General features: G+C 43.0%; 1 protein-coding gene across 2 annotated transcripts in view; it reads right to left on the minus strand.

The window, feature by feature from the left end:
- Nucleotides 1-21389, minus strand: part of LOC121584559 (nuclear receptor ROR-beta-like) — a 38234-nt gene that overhangs the window by 12615 nt on the left and 4230 nt on the right. For both annotated transcript variants that reach the window (XR_006003732.2, XM_041900508.2), the window contains exons 2-4: nucleotides 2779-2864; nucleotides 2431-2572; nucleotides 1842-2270 (exon numbers count right to left, since the gene is read on the minus strand). Coding sequence is in view for 1 of the 2 variants with exons in the window: in XM_041900508.2 (XP_041756442.1) it covers nucleotides 1842-2270; nucleotides 2431-2572; nucleotides 2779-2864 (657 nt within the window). In the remaining variant the exon portion in view is untranslated. The remainder of the gene's footprint in view (nucleotides 1-1841; nucleotides 2271-2430; nucleotides 2573-2778; nucleotides 2865-21389) is intronic.

Genomic DNA, 21389 nt, shown 5'->3' on the forward strand with positions numbered 1-21389 from the left:
TATACCCCCATCCGAGTTTATGTGTGACAACTCAAATATAGAGTTCACTAGTAAAACTGTGTTCAGCTAAATTGACATTGTAAGGCAGGCCAAACTCAAGATTTAATCTGCAATCTCAATGGGTGTTTCTTACATTGATGGGCTGAGCTTAAATATGATGCATGGACACCTCTCTCTCTCTTTCTCTCTCTCTCAATTTTCAATTCAATTTCAATTTAAGGGCTTTATTGGCATGGGAAACGTATGTTAACATTGCCAAAGCAAGTGAAGTAGTAAACGAAAGTGAAATAAACAATAAATATTAACAGTAAACATTACACTCAGAAGTTCCAAAAGAATAAAGATATTTCAAATGTCATATTATGTATATATACAGTATTGTAACAATGTGCAAATAGTTAAAGTACAAATGGGAAAATATATAAACATAAATATAGGTTGTATTTACAATGGTGTTTGTTCTTCACTGTTTGCCCTTTTCTTGTGGCAACAGGTCACAAATCTTGCTGCTGTGATAGCACACTGTGGTTTTTCACCCAGTAGATAAGGGAGTTTATCAAAATTGGGTTTGTTTTCAAATTCTTTGTGGATCTCTGTAATCTGCGGGAAATATGTGTCTCTAATATGGTCAAACATTTGGCAGAAGGTTAGGAAGTGCAGCTCAGTTTCCACCTCATTTTGTGGGCAGTGTGCACATAGCCTGTCTTCTCTTGAGAGCCAGGTCTGCCTACAGCGGCCTTTCTCAATACTTTGGGTCAGTCACAGTGGTCAGGTATTCTGCCACTGTGTACTCTATGTTTAGAGCCAAATAGCATTCTAGTTTGCTCTGTTTTTTGTTAATTCTTTCCAATGTGTCAAGTCATTCTCTTTTTGTTTTCTCATGATTTGGTTGGGTCTAATTGTGTTGTTGTTGTTGTCCTGGGGCTCTGTGGGGTCTGTTTGTGAACAGAGCCCCAGGACCACTCTTCTCCAAGTTCATCTCTCTGTAGGTGATGGCTTTGTTATGGAAGGTTTGGAAATCGCTTCCTTTTAAGTGGTTATAGAATTTAACGGCTCTTTTCTGGATTTTGATAATTAGCGGGTATCGGCCCTAATTCTGCTCTGCATGCATTATTTTGTGTTTTTCGTAGTACACTGAGGATATTTTTGCAGAATTCTGCATGCAGAGTCTCAATTTGGTGTTTGTCCCATTTTGTGAATTCTTGGTTGGTGAGTGGACCCCAGACCTCACAACCATAAAGGGCAATGGGTTCTATAACTGATTCAATTATTTTTAGACAGATCCTAATTGGTATGTCAAATGTTATGTTCCTTTTGATGGCATAGAAGGCCCTTCTTGCCTTGTCTCTCAGATAATTCACAGCTTTGTGGAAGTTACCTGTGGCGCTGATGTTTAGGCCGAGGTATGTATAGTTTTTTGTGTGCTCTAGGGCAACGGTGTCTAGATGGAATTTGTATTTGTGGTCCTGGCATCTCTCGCTCTCTCTCTCTCTCGCTCTCCCTCCCTGTCTCTCCCTGTCTCTCTCTCTCTCTCCCTGTCTCTCTCTCTCCAGTTGCTCTCTATTTCTAACTCTCTATCACAGCTCTCTCTCTCTCTCTCTCTCTCTCTCTCTCTCTCTCTCTCTCTCTCTCTCTCTCTAAGCCTGTCTGATCTCCTGTCCCGCACACAGCTTATCACACTGACACACCCTCCTATTCAAATCATCAATTAAGGCCTGGTATCTTCCTACACTGTGCAACACTCACTCACAGAGACATCATTATGCACCTAATGTTTTTGAGGGGGCACTGACGGCCAAATTCAATATCTTGGAATGAACTTGACCGTAACCCTTAGTTACCTAGCTCTCCCATGCTGACATTGCTGTGCGCCAGCTGACTGTCCTGGTAGGCGCTGTAGTTGAACAGGTTAGACACGGGGGTCAGGTCGTACACCGGCTCCTGCTTGATGTGCTTCATGCCCGCCATGTCCAGGCCCGACTGGTCCGGAGATGGCTGGGTGGAGTCCATACCATGGTAGTAGCCACCCGGGGCACCACCGTTCACCTGGCCCTTGGGGAGCTCGATGACGTGGCCGTTGGCGTATGTGCCTCCGATCTCGTGGTTGAGGGTGCTAAGGCCGTTGGTCAGGCTGGACGAGTAGACACGCGCAAGGGCCTCTGCCTCACACGTCTGCTGCTGCCGCTCATTCAGGATCCGCTGCTGGTGCTTCTGTACCTCAGCGTACAGGCTGTCACGCTGCTTCTTGGACATGCGGCCAAACTTCACAGCTACACACAGAGAGAGGGAGGGAGAGAAGGAGGTTGTTTATTAGTCACATTGTGTTTGTTTTCTCTCTCAGCTTCACCTGGGCTTTAGACATTTTAAAGTAAGTAAGTGTCTACACTTGTGTGTGTGTGTGTGTGTGTGTGTGTGTGTAAGCGGTCTCACCATCTCTGGACATTCCGAGTGCGAGACACTTCTGTAAGCGGCAGTGCTGGCAGCGGTTTCGGTTGGTCCTGTCGATCAGACAGTTCCTCTGGCGAGGGCAGGAGTATGCAGCATTGTTCTGCTGACTTCGTCTGAAGAACCCCTACAGGACAACCACAAACACCGGAGCAGTCAGTCTATGATTTGGAAAATAAGGAAAAGATCATAAAATAATAGAAAAGAAAAGAGCTGATGGAGAGTAGAAGGCAGTTGATGGAATAAAAGGAAGATATGAAACAGAAATGACATTGGAGAATGATGGGGATAGAGTCAGACAGAGGGAACAACAGAGCTGTGTGGAGAACTCACTTTGCAGCCCTCACACGTGATGACTCCATAGTGGATTCCTGATGACTTGTCTCCACAGATTTTGCACGGTATAACTTCGATTTGGGCTGTGGACAGAGAGGTGGGAAGGGAAAACACACACCTGGGTTACATAACCGTTTCCTTGTGTCACACACACTTGCCTGTACCGTACCAGTATTAATGGCCACTCAACGTTCCCCCAACTGTCGGTGGGCTCATTAGGGTGTGTGCGTGGTTGTGTGTGTGTGTGTGTGTGTGTTTCTGTCACATGTGACCCAGTGACGGGGAACAGTGCTCCCAATCAGAAGGAACCTCTCCAGTCAACAGGACTTTGTGGCATCCTGTTCATTTTAGCAGTGTTTTATGGTGTGGTAATGACATGTGACAGACATTGTGTCATGAGGATGAGCAGGGGTCCTTAGATGTGGTCCCTGGATTGTAGTGGGGTTACATCACCAAAGTATCTTACATTTTACATTTTAGTAATTTAGCAGACGCTCTTATCCAGAGCGACTTACAGTTAGTGACTTCATTTATTCACTCACTCATTCACTTGTAGTGTACATGTAGTATACTATAGGACTGAACTGTGTACTGTAGGTCTGAAATCGCCGCACACAGAAACATTTAGGAGCGTCCAGTGACCACAGTAACCAGTGTAGCCACATAGTTCGAGACAGAGAAGGATAGTGACAGATAGAGAGATAGCTAGAGAAATACAATAGATAGATAGAGAGAGAGCGAGATAGATAGATGGCACATATCTGCTGAGAATGCACACTCACTATAAGGAGATTAGACGCACAATCTAATCCTACATTATTTCCTTCCTCACACGCTGTTTCCCTGCGCTGCAAACTGACTGGCTAATCCAAAGCAGCAGTTCCCTAATAACCTCTCTGCACCTGCAACTGCACTATTCTCCCAGAAATCAGGTAAAATGGCTACAAACAGACTAAACAGACAAGAAATCATCCTATTTTCAGTTTATGAAATAGTAATATTCCACAAATCTACAAGAATGAAAAGTCTTCAGATTTAGCCTGAAACATAGAAAACTGAAATGACACGTAGAACTTTAGTGACTCTGAGTATAGCCCAAAACGACAAAAAGAAATGGACCGGAAAATGGGATATGTTCATAAGGAACCAAATGGAGTGAAACAGGGAGGGACTACCTGGATTTGTCCAATAAGGAACATTCGTTACATTCCTTTTACATGTGCCCTATGAACACGACCAAGGATTCATTCCGAGCTGCAAAGTACACAGAGAAATGACTGTAAGGGTTAATCTTCTAACGTTCTAACCTTCTGATATTAATGTAATAATTTAGGGTAAAAGGCAATGTCCAAAAGTATGTCTTACCTACGACATCCGTTTTCATTTTCGGTGGAGACAAACACGCATAAACACATGTACACACACTGTTCTGTGTTGCAGCTGCAATAGGATGACAGGTGTTTCAATGTGTGTGTGCTATTGAATGTGTCCATAAGTATCTCTTGTGTGTCTGATTGGTTTACGTCTAGGACCTAATTGGTCTGATCAGCAGTGTTTATGAAGTGTGTGTGTGTATGTGATCTGTGTGTGCAGTGTCATAATGGGATTAGCGCAGAAAGATGAGTTGTGTCTGCTGTCTAAGCTGTATGGGGCTGTCTTGTTTGTTTATTTATTTATTTTATTTTACCTTTATTTAACTAGGCAAGTCAGTTAAGAACAAATTCTTATTTACAATGACGGCCTACACTGGCTTGTACCTCTTTACCCAGGGAGGGACGTCCCACTCCCCCCTCAAAGCCTGATTCAGAGAGGGTCCAACTGGCGGTCTTAAAGACTGTGACCCCTGAGCCCAAGCCCATGTGCTGACATAAGGTCAGTTTGATCCTGACCCCACCCGACCCAGGATACTATACTAGACAGACGGATGGACGGACAGACGTACTGACTGACTCATAATCAGCAAGACAGACAGAAATGTAAAGATTAAAGATAAGAATGTCTGAGTTCATGTATGATTATGGAGAATGTATACTGTAACAGTCTTTGTAACATTCTTTCTGCCTCACGATTGGTCAGCCACTCATGTGGGAGTGGAGAGGAGGTAGAGTAGGGGTTAAGACTGATAAGGGGTAATACAAGGCCGTCTTAGAGAACTGAAAACCCTTAGCAGTCAGAACAGACAGGACAGATTGTACTTACTGTCCCTCTTCAAACCCCCATTCATATCATCTTCTACCTATTATTTTCTCTAATCGATCTACAAGCTCTGCGTACCCATTGTGAATGAGAATAATCAATTTAGAGCACTAGCTTGACAAAGTTAGCTGCTAAATTGCCCATACCCCACCCCATAGAAAACCACCACAAGCATCTCTTTCAGGCTCAACATTAATGAACAGACAGCACATTAATGAACGAAAGCGCAACCAACAAATGTTGAGCAGGATCTGTGTGTGTGTTTGTGTGTGTGTGTGTGTGTGTGAATGAGTGTATATGTTTCAAGTTTCAATGTGTATGTTTGATAGCTGCTGTGTGTGGACTGGGACTGTGAGTGTTATGAAGTTAGTACTCTCTGGGTTGGTTCTAGAGGTGACCCAGTTCCTGTCCAGCGCCAAACTGGGTCAGAGCAGCACAGCGCAGCGGGCTGGACTGGGCTGAATTGGGGAGGAAAACACACATATACACACACTGAGTACTGCAGTGAAGAAGTCAATGGAAGCAGTGTCTAACAGTATATTTATAGTTAGAACTGGTCAGTTGTGCTGCAGGACATGAAGGTAATAAACAGAGACTGAATACAACCAGTAAACAAACAGAGAACAAAACTCTGTGTGTGTGTGTGCTTACGTGTGTGTGTGTATTCCACCCCTCTCATTTAGTGCCATGTACAACCTTGTTCTGCTGTACATCTCAGAATGTCTCTTTGTAGATCCTTTAAGAACAACTTCTAATTGGACTTAAAGGATGAACATGTTCAAAAGGGATTTATCAACTGACCAGTCTAAAGTTTATAATAACGGTTTGAGGGGTGTGTGGACCGACAAAGATTATAATCCGACTGTCTGTGTTTCTGTGTTCATATGTGTGTGTGTGTTTGAGAGTGTTTCAGAATGTGTGTGCATGTGTTTGTGGTAGAGAGTGTGTTTCAGATTGTGTGAGTATGTTTCAGAGTGTGTGTGTGTGTGTGTGTGTGTGTGTGTTGCAAAGTGTGGGTGTTTGTGTGGGTGTGTTTCAGAGTGTGTGTGCATAGCCACTGGGCCTGTCAGGTGGAATAAGGAGCCAGTCATGACAGTTTGGCTATTGCTGAGGCGACCACTCACTTACTCCTGTCTTCTGGCTGTCAGAGCAATGATTCGCTGAGCAGTCACACACACGCCTACAGGAAGTGATATCACCAAACTCTGAAGCATGTTTTGCTTACTATCACATTCTAAGTACGATCCTTCTTACTGCCTCCTCTCACTTGGTGTTGGCGCCAACACTATGGTCATACTTTACACCAAGTGGTTTTAAAACGGTCTATTTACATGGTAGTAACACAGACAGGTACATTGTGAATACAGTGCAGTTACGACTGTATATGGAACACCTGTGCTTCAGGAGCTTATTGTACATGAGTCTGCAACGTTTAGAACAGATAGATAGCAGATAGAGAGCTGCAGATAGAAGTGTGGTGTATAGAGCTGCATGAATGATTTCTAGGCCCTCTAACTGGCTGGCTGTGTGGGTGTGGCTGCCCTCTGACTGATTGGCTGTGTGGGTGTGGGTGTGGCTGCCCTCTGACTGGCTGGCTGTGTGGGTGTGGCTGCCCTCTGACTGGCTGGCTGTGTGGGTGTGGGTGTGGCTGCCCTCTTACTGGCTGGCTGTGTGGGTGTGGGTGTGGCTGCCCTCTGACTGGCTGGCTGTGTGGGTGAGGGCTAGGCCCTGACTGGCTGTCCTGATTTATCCTGAAGTTATGTAAGAGCCGGAGTGCAGCGCTGGCGATTCCATTGCCAAGATGAGCTCAGCCCCACAATCTCCTCAAAGAGAGAGAGAGATGCAGAGAAATACAGACACACAGCCAGACAGACAGACAGACGTGTTACAGTCATGTAACAGAGAGAGTTTTGTGAGGTGGACTGTGGGTGTCTGGTTGGTGCAGTGAGTGATGTGTAGTGAACTGGCACGTGGAGTGTGTTAATTGATTTTTAATGAAGTGAGGAACTCCACTTGGTCTCCTGGGCTCCCCACTCTCTAAATAGAGCCTTAATTAGCTTCATTAGAGGAGATGGGAGCATCCGCATATGAGCACTGGCTTACCATAACTTAATTTGTAGTGAACAAACAAAACACACACACACACACACACACACACACACACACACACACACACACACACACACACACACACATAAAGGGATATGAGCACAAAGCAGAAAGACAACATCAATACTAAGCGCAATGTTCAACGAGCAGTCATCCTTACCCTGAGCACCTCTCAAACTGTGTGGTTATGTTTGCTACCACTAGGTGTTGCTGTATTTCAACAGCCATAAGAGCTATTTGTTATGTAAGTGTGAACAGAAGGGGCAGACTGGACATACATGTTTCATCCATTAGCTAGAGGGGGCTAGTTACAAAAACACACCCAGGGCTATACTGTGTTAAGCATGCTGTTGCCATGGAATAGCAGCAACAGGGGTTATGTTGTTACTTGTGTTGCTGCTCACACGCACACGCACACGCACACACACACACCACAACACACACCACAACGTTGTCCTGTTGGAATGTGAACCTTCGCCCCAGTCTGAGGTCCTGAGTGCTCTGGAGCAGGTTTTCATCAAGGATCACTCTGTACTTTGCTCCGTTCATCTTTCCTTCGATCCTGATTAGTCTCCCAGTCCCTGCCACTGAAAAACATCACCACAGCATGATGTTGCCACCACCATGCTTCACTGTAGGGATGGTGCAAGGTTTCCTCCAGACGTGATGCTTGGCATTCAGGCCAAAGAGTTAAATCTTGGTTTCATCAGGCCAGAGAATCTTGTTTCTCATGGTCTGAGAGTCTTTAGGTGCCTTTTGGCAAACTCCAAGCAGGCTGTCATGTGCCTTTTACTGAGGAGTGGCTTCCGTCTGGCCACTACCATAAAGGCCTGATTGGTGGAGTGCTGCAGAGATGGTTGTCCTTCTGGAAGTTTCTCCCATCTCTAGGAAGAGTCTTGCTGGTTCTAAACTTCTTCCATTTAAGAATGATGGAGGCCACTGTGTTCTTGGGGACATTCAATGCTGCAGAACCTTTTTGGTACCCTTCCCCAGATCTGTGCCTCGACACAATTTTGTCTCGGAGCTCTACGGACAATTCCTTCGACCGCATGGCTTGGTTTTTGCTCTGACATGCACTGTGCCTTTCCAAATCATGTCCAATGAATTGAAGAGTAATTTAATCAATTTTAGAATAAGGTTGTAACGTAACAAACTGTGGAAAAAGTCAAGGGGTCAGAATACTTTCCAGATGCACTGCATATCATGGCATTATGGCTATATATACATTACCAGTCAAAGGTTTGGACACACCTACTCATTCAAGGGTTTTTCTTTATTTTTACTATATTTTACATTGTAGAATAATAGTGAAGACATCAAAACTATGAAATAACACATATGGAATCATGTAGTACTTTTTTAAAAAATGTGTTGATACAAATCAAAATAAAAACATTATTTGAGATTCTTCAAATAGCCACCCTTTGCCTTGATGACAGCTTTGCACACTCTTGGCATTCTCTCAACCAGCTTCACCTGGAATGCTTTTCCAACAGTCTTGAAGGAGTTCCCACATATGCTGAGCACTTTTTGGCTGCTTTTCCTTCACTCTGCGTTCCGACTCATCCCAAACCATCTCAATTGGCTTGAGGTTGGGGGATTGTGGAGGCCAGGTCATCTGATGCAGCACTCCATCACTCTCCTTCTTGGTAAAATAGCCCTTACACAGCCTGGAGGTGTGTTGGGTCATTGACCTGTTGAAAAACAAATGATAGTCCCACTAAGTCCAAACCAGATGGGATGGCGTATCGCTGCAGAATGCTGTGGTAGCCATGCTGGTTAAGTGTGCCTTGAATTCTAAATAAATCACAGACAGTGTCACCAGCAAAGCACCCCCACACCATAACACCTCCTTCTCCATGCTTTACGGTGGGAAATACACAAGCGGAGATCATCCGTTCACCCACACCACGTCTCACAAAGACACGGTGGTTGGAACCAAAGATCTCCAAATTGGACTCATCAGACCAATGGATAGATTTCCACCAGTCTAATGTCCGTTGCTCGTGTTTCTTGGCCCAAGCAAGTCTCTTCTTATTATTGGTGTCCTTTAGTAGTGGTTTCTTTGCAGCAATTCGACCATGAAGGCCTGATTCAAGCGGTCTCCACTGAACAGTTGATGTTGAGATGTGTCTGAACTCTGTGAAGCATTTATTTGGGCTGCAATTTCTGAGGCTGTTAACTCTAATGAACTTATCCTCTGCAGCAGAGGTAACTCTGGGTCTTCCATTCCTGTGGTGCTTGATGATTTTTGCGACTGCACTTGAAGAAACTTTCAAAGTTCTTGAAATGTTCTGTATTGACTGACCTTCATCTCTTAAACTAATGATGGACTGTCATTTCTCTTTGCTTATTTGAGCTGTTCTTGTCATAATATGGACTTGGTCTTTTACCAAATATGGCTATCTTTTGTATAGTCCCCCCTACCTTGTCACAACACAACTGATTGGCTCAAACGCATTAAGAAGGAAATAAATTCCACAAATTAACTTTTAAGAAGGCACACCTGTTAATTGAAATGCATTCCAGGTGACTACCTCATGAAGCTGGTTGAGATAATGCTAAGAGTGTGCAAAGCTGTCATCAAGGCAAAGGGTGGCTATTTGAAGAGCTCAAATATAAAATATATTTTGATTTGTTTAACACTGTTTTGGTTACTACATGATTCCATATGTGTTATTTCATTGTTTTGGTGTTTTCACTATTATTCTACAATTTAGAAAATTGTAAAAAATAAAGAAAAACCCTTGAGTAGGTGTGTCTCAACATTTGACTGGTACTGTATATACAGTTGAAGTCTGAAGTTTACACTTAGGTTGGAGTCATTAAAACTATTTTTCAACCTCTCCCCACATTTTTTGTTAACAAACTATAGTTTTGGCAAGTCGGTTAAGACATCTACTTTGTCCATGACACAAGTAATTTTTCCAACAATTGCTTACAGACAGATTATTTCACTTATAATTCAATGTATCACAATTCCATTGGGTCAGAAGTTTACCTACACTAAGTAGACTGTGCCTTTAAACAGCTTGGAATATTCCAGAAAATGATGTCATGGCTTTAGAAGCTTCTGATAGACTAATTGTCATAATTTGAGTCAATTGGAGGTGTACCTGTGGATGTATTTCAAGGCCTACCTTCAAATTCAGTGCCTCTTTGCTTGACATAATGGGAAAATCAAAAGAAATCAGTCAAGTCCATGAAGCACGGGGGTGGCAGCATCATGCTCTGGGGGTGCTTTGCTGCAGGAGGGACTGGTGCACTTCACAAAATAGATGGCATCATGAGGAAGGAAAATTATGTGGATATATTGAAGCAACATCTCAAGACATCAGTCAGGAAGTTAAAGCTTGGTCGCAAATGTGTCTTCCAAATTAACAATGACACCAAGCATACTTCCAAAGTTGTGGCAAAATGGCGTAAGGACAACAAAGTCAAGGTATTGGAGTGGCCATCACAATGTCCTGACCTCAATCCTGTAGAAAATGTGTGGGCAGAACAGAAAAAGCGTGTGTGAGCAAGGAGGCCTACAAACCTGACTCAGCTACACCAGCTCTGTCAGGAGGAATGGGCCAAAATTCACCCAACTTATTGTGGGAAGCTTGTGGAAGGCTACCCAAAACGTTTGACCCAAGTTAAACAATTTAAAGGCAATGCTACCAAATACTAATTGAGTATACAGTGGGGAGAACAAGTATTTGATACACTGCCGATTTTGCAGGTTTTCCTACTTACAAAGCATGTAGAGGTCTGTAATTTTTATCATAGGTACACTTCAACTGTGAGAGACGGAATCTAAAACAAACATCCAGAAAATCACATTGTATGATTTTTAAGTAATTAATTTGCATTTTATTGCATGACATAAGTATTTGATCACCTACCAACCAGTAAGAATTCCGGCTCTCACAGACCTGTTAGTTTTTCTTTAAGAAGCCCTCCTATTCTCCACTCATTACCTGTATTAACTGCACCTGTTTGAACTCGTTACCTGTATAAAAGACACCTGTCCACACACTCAATCAAACAGACTCCAACCTCTCCACAATGGCCAAGATCAGAGAGCTGTGAGGACATCAGGGATAAAATTGTAGACCTGCACAAGGCTGGAATGGGCTACAGGACAATAGGCAAGCAGCTTGGTGAGAAGGCAACAACTGTTGGCGCAATTATTAGAAAATGGAAGAAGTTCAAGATGATGGTCAATCACCCTCGGCCTGGGGCTCCATGCAAGATCTCACCTTGTGGGGCATCAATGATCATGAGGAAGGTGAGGGATCAGCCCAGAACTACACGGCAGGACCTGGTCAATGACCTGAATAGAGCTGGGACCACAGTCTTAAAGAAAACCATTAGTAACACACTACGCCGTCATGGATTAAAATCCTGCAGCGCACGCAAGGTCCCCCTGCTCAAGCCAGCACACGTCCAGGCCCGTCTGAAGTTTGCCAATGACCATCTGGATGATCCAGAGGAGGAATGGGAGAAGGTAATGTGGTCTTATGAGACAAAAATAGAGCTTTTTGGTCTAAACTCCACTCGCCGTGTTTGGAGGAAGAAGAAGGATGAGTACAACCCCAAGAACGCCATCCCAACCGTGAAGCATGGAGGTGGAAACATCATTATTTGGGGATGCTTTTCTGCAAAGGGGACAGGACGACTGCACCGTATTGAGGGGAGGATGGATGGGGCCATGTATCGCGAGATCTTGGCCAACAACCTCCTTCCCTCAGTAAGAGCATTGAAGATGGCATGACAACGTCCCGAAACACACAGCCAAGGCAACTAAGGAGTGGCTCCGTAAGAAGCATCTCAAGGTCCTGGAGTGGCCTAGCCAGTCTCCAGACCTGAACCCAATAGATAATCTTTGGAGGGAGCTGAAAGTCTGTATTGCCCAGCGACAGCCCCGAAACCTGAAGGATCTGGAGAAGGTCTGTATGGAGGAGTGGGCCAAAATCCCTGCTGCCGTGTGTGCAAACCTGGTCAAGACCTACAGGAAACGTATGATCTCTGTAATTGCAAACAAAGGTTTCTGTACCAAATATTAAGTTCTGCTTTTCTGATGTATCAAATACTTATGTCATGCAATAAAATGCAAATTAATTACTTAAAAATCATACAATTACAGACCTCTACATGCTTTGTAAGTAGGAAAACCTGCAAAATCGGCAGTGTATCAAATACTTGTTCTCCCCACTGTATGTAAACTTCTGACCCACTGGGAATGTGAAGAAAGAAAGAAAAGCTGAAATAAATCATTCTCTCTACTATTATTCTGACATTTCGCATTCTTAAAATAAAGGGAATTTTTACTAGGTTTAAATGTCAGGAATTGTGAAAAACTGAGTTTAAATGTATTTGGCTAAGGTGTATGAAAACTTCCGACTTCAACTGTATATATTTTTTTAAAGGAACTCAGTCTGGCTTTAAACTTACTCTTGAAAGTTGTAATAGTAGAACGCACAAGGTGCAATTTCGAAATTGGTTAGTGCACCATCAGTTCCCCTTGTCATGTTAGTCATTACATACCTTAGAGAGCTATTTATAGCCCATGTCAGCTTACGTTTTGTTATTTAGGTTTTTTAGGCAATAGATATTAATTATTTTTGTCACTCAAATATCACATGAATACACATTAGACATGGCAAAATGTATAGAATTGCATGAAAATTAGCTTTAAAACTGCAACATTTTCTTTGCACCCCATGACAAAATGTGTAGAATTGCAGGAAATAAGCTTTAAACCTGCAAAATTCTCTCCACCAACAAGAGGGGTGTGAACAGTTTGTGTCATGAACAGTGCTTGTACCCATAGAAATAGACGTGGCACGTGCGCGCAGGTGGGGCGCGGGTTGTTCCCCACTGCTGGAAGGGGACCCTGAGTGAAAACGTTTGGGAACCCCTGCTATAAGTGAAACCCACACAACACACTGTGGGGTTCCTGGTAAGTGGCCTTGAGATTGGGAGGCATGCAAGGGAGGCGTGGGAAATACTCCACAGGGTAGACTCAATCCCAACGCCCCTTTCCCTCCCCAAACACCCTCCCCCATCCCTCCCACCCTTCTTCCCCCTCAGGTCTATCTCCCACGGACACTGTACCATCTCCTTCCCAAAACCCTCCTCTGTGACCTGTAAGACCCCCCCAGCCTTGAACTTTCCTTTGATAGAGATAACTTTTGTGAGTGTGATGTTTACTGTTCATTTTTTATTGTTGATTTCACTTTTGTTTATTATCCATTTCACTTGCTTTGGCAATATGTTTCCGAGGGAGAGAGGGAGAGAGGGAAAGAGGGAAAGAGGGAGAGAGGGAGAGAGGGAGAGAGGGAGAGAGCGCGCGCGCCTTAGGCCACTATCTATCAAGGTTTTCCCTAAAGTGGCCCCAGGGCCATCTTTCTCAAAGACAATCAAACAGCTCTCTTCACATGCTCTCTCTGTCTCACATACAGTACATTTATTATGAGTTTTTCATCAAACTTGAATATGAAGACACTGTTTAAAACAAAAAGGCTATTATGATATATGATTCTAGAAAATATATGAACAATATTCATGATGTACTGAGGCTGGATCAGACCTGGGTTCAAATACTATTTGAAATCTTTCAAATACTTTGGGCGTTTGCTTTAGCCCATCTGGAGCACCAGCTGGGCGGGGTTTACAATGTCAGGACTTTATTTGTTCCATTGCAACAAGCAAATCTCAATCAAGCACAGATATAGTATTTGAACCCAGCAGGTCTCGTACTGTGGTTCAAGATGTGTAAGTGCAGCAAACAAGAGAAATAGAACTGATAAAGCCCTGGAGACTCTCCTCAATGAGATTAGGCACTGACGCTAATACAGGCTAATCTTTGCCACTCACAAAACATGCCACGCTGACGCTAACCCTATCTGAAGCTCATCCGTATAGTCAACACATTAAGTGCTATAGGTAATGCCTTTTTAAAACATCTAATTGTGTTGTGGAATACATACTAAATGCATAATATAGATTAGTCTTCAGGAAATAGCTTTAGGTAATTACAAATCTGTTACTTCCATGGTAGCTATGGTCACCTCCTGTAGCACGCTTATAAGTGCACTATATAATGACAGAAATGACACCTATTTTCCTCATAGTACATAGTCAAGTGTGGAATGTAACAGGGAAACTCAACACTAATTTGAGTAATCAGCTGTGAGTGCAGTATGGTAATGGACTCCAGTGGTGGAGGTTACATTAGAAGCTAAGTGCCAGAAAGTACCACAAAGGATTCTGCCTGCCTACACACCGTCCAAGAAATATGCACAAGGTTACATTTACATTTTAGTCATTTAGCAGACGCTCTTATCCAGAGCGACTTACAGTTAGTGAATACATATTTTTTTTTTTATACTGGCCCCCCGTGGGAATCAAACCCACAACCCTGGCGTTGCAAACGCCATGCTCTATCAACTGAGCTACATCCCTCCCCTACCCTGGACGACGCTGGGCCAATTGTGCGCCGCCCATGAGTCTCCCGGTCGCGGCCACACAAGTTTAGTAGCTGTCATTGTTCAATTGGTAAGTAAGACACACCGCACTTAACGTACACATACACGCACACGTACGCACACACACACACACACAGCTGGTGAATTGTACACATCCAGAAACCCAAATCAACCGCTCACAAGATCAGAATTTCACCATTACATAACTCCTTCTCTCCGTCCCCGTCTCTCTCTCTCCCTCCCTCTCTCTCTCTCTCTCTCTCTGACTCTTTCTCCCTCTCCCCTCTCTCTTTCTCCTTTGCCCGTTATTTGTTCTCTGTGATTCACATCATGATGACTGCCACCCACAATATCTAAAGCGTACACTTGGGACACAGCCAGGTGCTACTGAACAAAAGTGAGCTGATGAGGTCAAAGTTCAATCCCATATTGCACCACATCACACCACACCACCCTACCAGAGTGTGTCTGCTACCATCACCAACAGCCAGTGTATTAGACTAGATGAAGAATCCTGCCCGGATACACTGCATCTATTAAGAGACACTGCCAGTGTGTTTAACTAGGACTTTCTAAAGAGAGAAAGCTTGTTTATTTAACTCAGTCAGGCAGCACTGGGGTGCTAGGGATCTCTTATCCCTCACAGCTGAGATAAAGTAGAAGAAATGTACTGCAATGTAATGCTAGTCACACACACACACACACATCACACTGACTGAACGTATTCCATGGCTCTCAGCGGGGTATTGCCTAGACTCCCTCAGAAACTGACAAATAAAATCAACACGGAGCAGTCGCTAAGCAAACACGCTTGGATTCCACTGGGAACCACACTGATACAGACACACGGTCTACAGGCTACATTATCTCAAATACACTGATAAATCAAACATGCCACAGCAGACATCCACACACACACCACCTCTCCTCATTTGAGTTGAACGCACGAGTGAAAGAAGAGCAGACAGGTTGAGTGAGGAGAGACAGTGATACAGGGTTAAATCAAGATAGAGAGGGGATAGAGGAACACAGAGATAGAGAGAGACTATACATAGTCATACGTGGATGAATTGGGTGCTGTGTCTGTGTGTGTGTGTTATGGTGCAACGCCTCAGTGTGGAGGATTAGCTCTCCTGGCCCGGGCTTTGAGTAATCTTTCCCCCAGTTACATAACATTAGTCAGCAACACACACACACACGATGAGAACATTTTCCTCTATTCTGTTTCCTCTCTTTTATTCTGTTCATTCTTCAGGTACATTGACAAACATTTCACCACCACCAACGAAAGTGTGTAGGGATGCTTCTTCACCACAATGAATGATACTCAATGAAAGTAAGTTTGATGTTCCAAATTAAGACAATAATATACTGAACAAAAATAGAAACACAACATGCAACAATTTCAAAGATTTTACTGAGTTACAGTTCATATGAGGAAATCAGTCAATTGAAATAAATTAATTAGGCCCTAATCTATGGATTTCACATGACTGGTAATACAAATATGCATCTGTTGGTCACAGATACCTTTTTTAAAAATGGGCCTCAGGATCTCGTCATGGTATTTATTTTCATTCAAATTGCCATCGAGAAAATGCAATTGTGTTCATTGTCTGTAGTTTATGCCTGCCCATACCATAACTCCACTGCCACCAGGGGGCACTCTTTTCATTGCAAACCGCTCGCCCACATGATGCCATACACGTGGTCTGCGGTTGTGAGGCCAGTTGGACGCACTGCCAAATCCTCTAAAACAACGTTGGAGGCGGCTTATGGTAGAGAAATTAACATTACATTCTGGCAACAGCTCTGGTGGACATTCCTGCAGTCAGCATGCCAATTGCACGCTCCCTCAAAACTTAAGACATCTGTGGCACATTTTAGAGTGGCCTTTTATTGTCCCCAGCACAAAGTGCACCTGTGTAATGATCATGCTGTTGAATCAGCTTCTTGATATACCACACCAGTCAGGAGTTGGATTATCTTGGCAAAGGAGAAATGCTCACTAACAGGGATGTTAACAAATGTGTGCACAACATTTGAGAGAAATTAGCTTTTTGTGCGTCTGGAACATTTCTGGGATATTTTATTTCAGCTCATGAAACATGGGACTAACACCTTACATGTTGCGTTTATATTTTTGTTCAGTGTATAAAGAATGCTGATCATGCTTTGGGTAATGTTGATGAAGTGATGAGATAGATCATGTAATGTGATATAAATTATGTGTAGATTATGTAAATTATTAAACTATGCATTACAGCATAGATTATGTAAATGACTAAACTATGCACTACAGCATAGATTATGTAAATGATTAAACTATGCACTACAGTATGGATTATGTAAATGCTTAAACTATGCACTACAGTATAGATTATGTAAATGATTCAACTATGCACTACAGTATTGATTATTTAAATTATTAAACTATGCACTACAGTATAGATTATGTAAATAATGAAACTATGCACTACAGCATAGATTATGTTGGGAATTGCTTCCGTAGAGCTTCAGGAAGCATCGATCCACTGATCATGCTGGGATTGACTGATCAATGCAGATGCAGGATGCCTCTAATTCTATTGGCATTGGGACCTCATGCATGACATTGTGGCTATTTGTGTTTTACAGGCCAGAGCAAAGCACAGTGTGTGTGTGTACGTGTGTGCGTGCTCTTGGCATGAGCGTGAAACAGAGAGAGAAAAGCGATAGATAAAGCAATGTGAAAGAGAGACAGGGAGGAGAGAGAGAGACTGTCGGCTTGTTTGAGTGGTAAGGCTGAAGCAACCAACTGCAGACGAAAGTCGAGGAGTGAAGTCGGAGGAGATGCATCTGCTACAGCCGAAAGTCGGACACTGATGTGGTTTTCCAACAGCAAGGCTCAATGCAACATGGCAGTGTTGCAATTGTTTATAAACATGTTTCTTTGTAATGTCGAAATAAACATGTCTCCAACACCCATATCACACATTCACAAACTGTAAATATACAGTAGGGGAAAAAAGTATTTAGTCAGCCACCAATTGTGCAAGTTCTCCCACTTAAAAAGATGAGAGAGGCCTGTAATTTTCATCATAGGTACACGTCAACTATGACAGACAAATTGAGAGAAAAAAATCCAGAAAATCACATTGTAGGATTTTTTATGAATTTATTTGCAAATTATGGTGGAAAATAAGTATTTGGTCACCTACAAACAAGCAAGATTTCTGGCTCTCACAGACCTGTAACTTCTTCTTTAAGAGGCTCCTCTGTCCTCCACTCGTTACCTGTATTAATGGCACCTGTTTGAACTTGTTATCAGTATAAAAGACACCTGTCCACAACCTCAAACAGTCACACTCCAAACTCCACTATGGCCAAGACCAAAGAGCTGTCAAAGGACACCAGAAACAAAATTGTAGACCTGCACCAGGCTGGGAAGACTGAATCTGCAATAGGTAAGCAGCTTGGTTTGAAGAAATCAACTGTGGGAGCAATTATTAGGAAATGGAAGACATACAAGACCACTGATAATCCCCCTCGATCTGGGGCTCCACGCAAGATCTCACCCTGTGGGGTCAAAATGATCACAAGAACGGTGAGCAAAAATCCCAGAACCACACGGGGGGACCAAGTGAATGACCTGCAGAGAGCTGGGACCAAAGTAACAAAGCCTACCATCAGTAACACACTACGCCGCCAGGGACTCAAATCCAGCAGTGCCAGACGTGTCCCCCTGCTTAAGCCAGTACATGTCCAGGCCCGTCTGAAGTTTGCTAGAGTGCATTTGGATGATCCAGAAGAGGATTGGGAGAATGTCATATGGTCAGATGAAACCAAAATATAACTTTTTGGTAAAAACTCAACTCGTCGTGTTTGGAGGACAAAGAATGATGAGTTGCATCCAAAGAACACCATACCTACTGTGAAGCATGGGGGTGGAAACATCATGCTTTGGGGCTGTTTTTCTGCAAAGGGACCAGGACGACTGATCCGTGTAAAGCAGGGTTCTTCAATCCTGGTCCTGGAGGGCCGAAACACTTCTGTTTTTTATTTCTACCTGGTAGTTAATTGCACTCACCTGGTTTTCCCAGGTCTGAATTAGCCCCTGATTAGAAGGAGAGGATGAAAAACAGAGGTGTTTCGGCCCTCCAGGACCAGGATTGAAGAACCCTGGTGTAAAGGAAAGAATGAATGGGGCCATGTATTGTGAGATTTTGAGTGAAAACCTCCTTCCATCAGCAAGGGCATTGAAGATGAAACGTGGCTGGGTCTTTCAGCATGACAATGATCCCAAACACACCGCCCGGGCAACGAAGGAGTGGCTTCGTAAGAAGCATTTCAAGGTCCTGGAGTGGCCTAGCCAGTCTCCAGATCTCAACCCCATAGAAAATCTTTGGAGGGAGTTGAAAGTCTGTGTTGCCTAGCGACAGCCCCAAAACATCACTGCTCTAGAGGAGATCTGCATGGAAGAATGGGCCAAAATACCAGCAACAGTGTGTGAAAACCTTGTGAAGAGTTACAGAAAACGTTTGACCTGTGTCAATGCCAACAAAGGGTATATAACAAAGTATTGAGAAACTTTTGACCAAATACTTATTTTCCACCATAATTTGCAAATAAAAATTAAAAATCCTACAATGTGATTTTCTGGATTTTTTTCTTCTAATTTTGTCTGTCATAGTTGACGTGTACCTATGATGAAAATTACAGGCCTCTCTCATCTTTTTAAGTGGGAGAACTTTTGTGGGAGAACACAATTGGTGGCTGACTAAATTGGTGGCTGACTAAATACTTTTTTTCCCCACTGTATATGTTTACATTGTACTATAATAATAATAATAATAATAATATGCCATTTAGCAGACGCTTTTATCCAAAGCGACTTACAGTCATGCGTGCATACATTTTTGTGTATGGGTGGTCCCGGGGATCGAACCCACTACCTTGGCGTTACAAGCGCCGTGCTCTACCAGCTGAGCTACAGAGGACCACAAACTATCAATTGGGGAGAGAGAGACTCAAATATCACATTAATTTGTAGATATCCACTTCATACATATGAATCGCGGCAAAGTTGCTTGATGTTTAGTCATGTTTTTGGTCCCGTTCATGTTGGTCAAACAAAGACACTCTAATGATTGGTTGACAAATAGTGCCTCCCACAATGCAGGCGATGACTGCAAGTTGCAGCTGGTGAGTAGCAACTACAGAAAATTGAAGTCGACTGCAAACGAAACTTCATAGTTGTTGTTCATGCAGTCGACATGTAAGCGCAAGTCTGACCATTTTTATCCCCATAATGCAACACACTTTGAAATGCTGGTCACCGACTTGACAAAAGTGATCTGCTCAAATGTGCCCTGTGAGAGAGAAAGAGGGAGGACTAGGGTTGCAAAGCTACCTGTAATATACCAAATTACCGGAATCTATAGCAATCTATGGTAACTTTGGTCATTTATGCTTTAATAACTTATATATCTGTGTCCATATTGTCCATGGGTTTTTAATGGATAGACCATGTGGTTCAAGAGAAAATAGCCTAATAATAAATAACAGCATCTAATCAGCAATGGCATTATTTTCAATTAACTCTGCAACTCTTCCAACTATTGTATTTTTCACAACTGCCACCAGTTTGGCCCCAAAACATTTACAACAAATACATATTGACATAGTAAAATAAATAAAAGTGTGTAAAATTATATATATAGGATATTTCATGCTGAAACTCTCTATTAAACACCAATGGTATTCACTAAGTTGATGGTTTATATTTAGGATAATGTTTTACAGCTTTGTCATTCTATTTTGTATTTTAAAATCATCTTATTTCATTTTTAAAATATATTTTACATGTGATAAGGCCAGAGAGAGGGCCAGAGATAATTAATAATACCTGTGATAATCTGAAGTACCCAAAAAGGCCACTAGACATAATCTGACAAAATGCCATACATTCCTTGAAAGTTACCAAAATCCTTGTAGTTTACTGGTAAAACTCCCTTTGCAACCCTAGGGGGGACTAACAGATTGTTAATGGGATTGGGGTGTGAACTAAGGTGTTGATGGAAAGGCTATATTAACTAGTCCTACAGCAGAAATGAGCGGTTTGGGAATATAGCTATAGGATTACTACATTTTACATTTAAGTCATTTAGCAGACGCTCTTATCCAGAGCAACTTAGTTAGTGAGTGCATACATTATTATTATTATTTTCATACTGGCCCCCCGTGGGAATCGAACCCACAACCCTGGCGTTGCAAGCGCCATGCTCAACCAACTGAGCTACACAGAGCCCTGATTGCACTACAGTATAGATCTACTAGACTGAGATTACTGTTCATAGGATGACCAGATTAAATTCATGTAATGACATTCACTTCAATACCTTCAGAGAGTATTTTTCCCCAACAACAATGTTTATCTTTGCGCTAGAAGTTATACCTACAGAATCACCACATTTTAGTCATTTAGCAGATGCTCTTATCCAGAGCGATTTACAGTTAGTGAGTCCATACATTTTCATACTGGCCCCCCGTGGGAAACGAACCCACAACCCTGGTGTTGCAAACACCATGCTCTACCAACTGAGCTACATCCCTGCCGGCCATTCCCTCCCCTACCCTGGACGACGCTGGGCCAATTGTGCGCCGCCCCATGGGACAGTTAAGTTTAGGCATTCCTTCTGACTGGTTAAGGTTTGGGATAAGGTTAAAACAGAAAAAAAGTAAAAACTAGTGCCTAGCACTGGGATTGAACCCGCGATCCTCGGAGCCGAAGCGCGCAGTTTAACACAACGCCCTAGTAAACTGCGAGCCTACTAGATGGTAATACGT

Source organism: Coregonus clupeaformis, chromosome 16, assembly GCF_020615455.1.
Source record: "Coregonus clupeaformis isolate EN_2021a chromosome 16, ASM2061545v1, whole genome shotgun sequence".
In the NCBI taxonomy this organism is placed as follows: domain Eukaryota; kingdom Metazoa; phylum Chordata; class Actinopteri; order Salmoniformes; family Salmonidae; genus Coregonus; species Coregonus clupeaformis.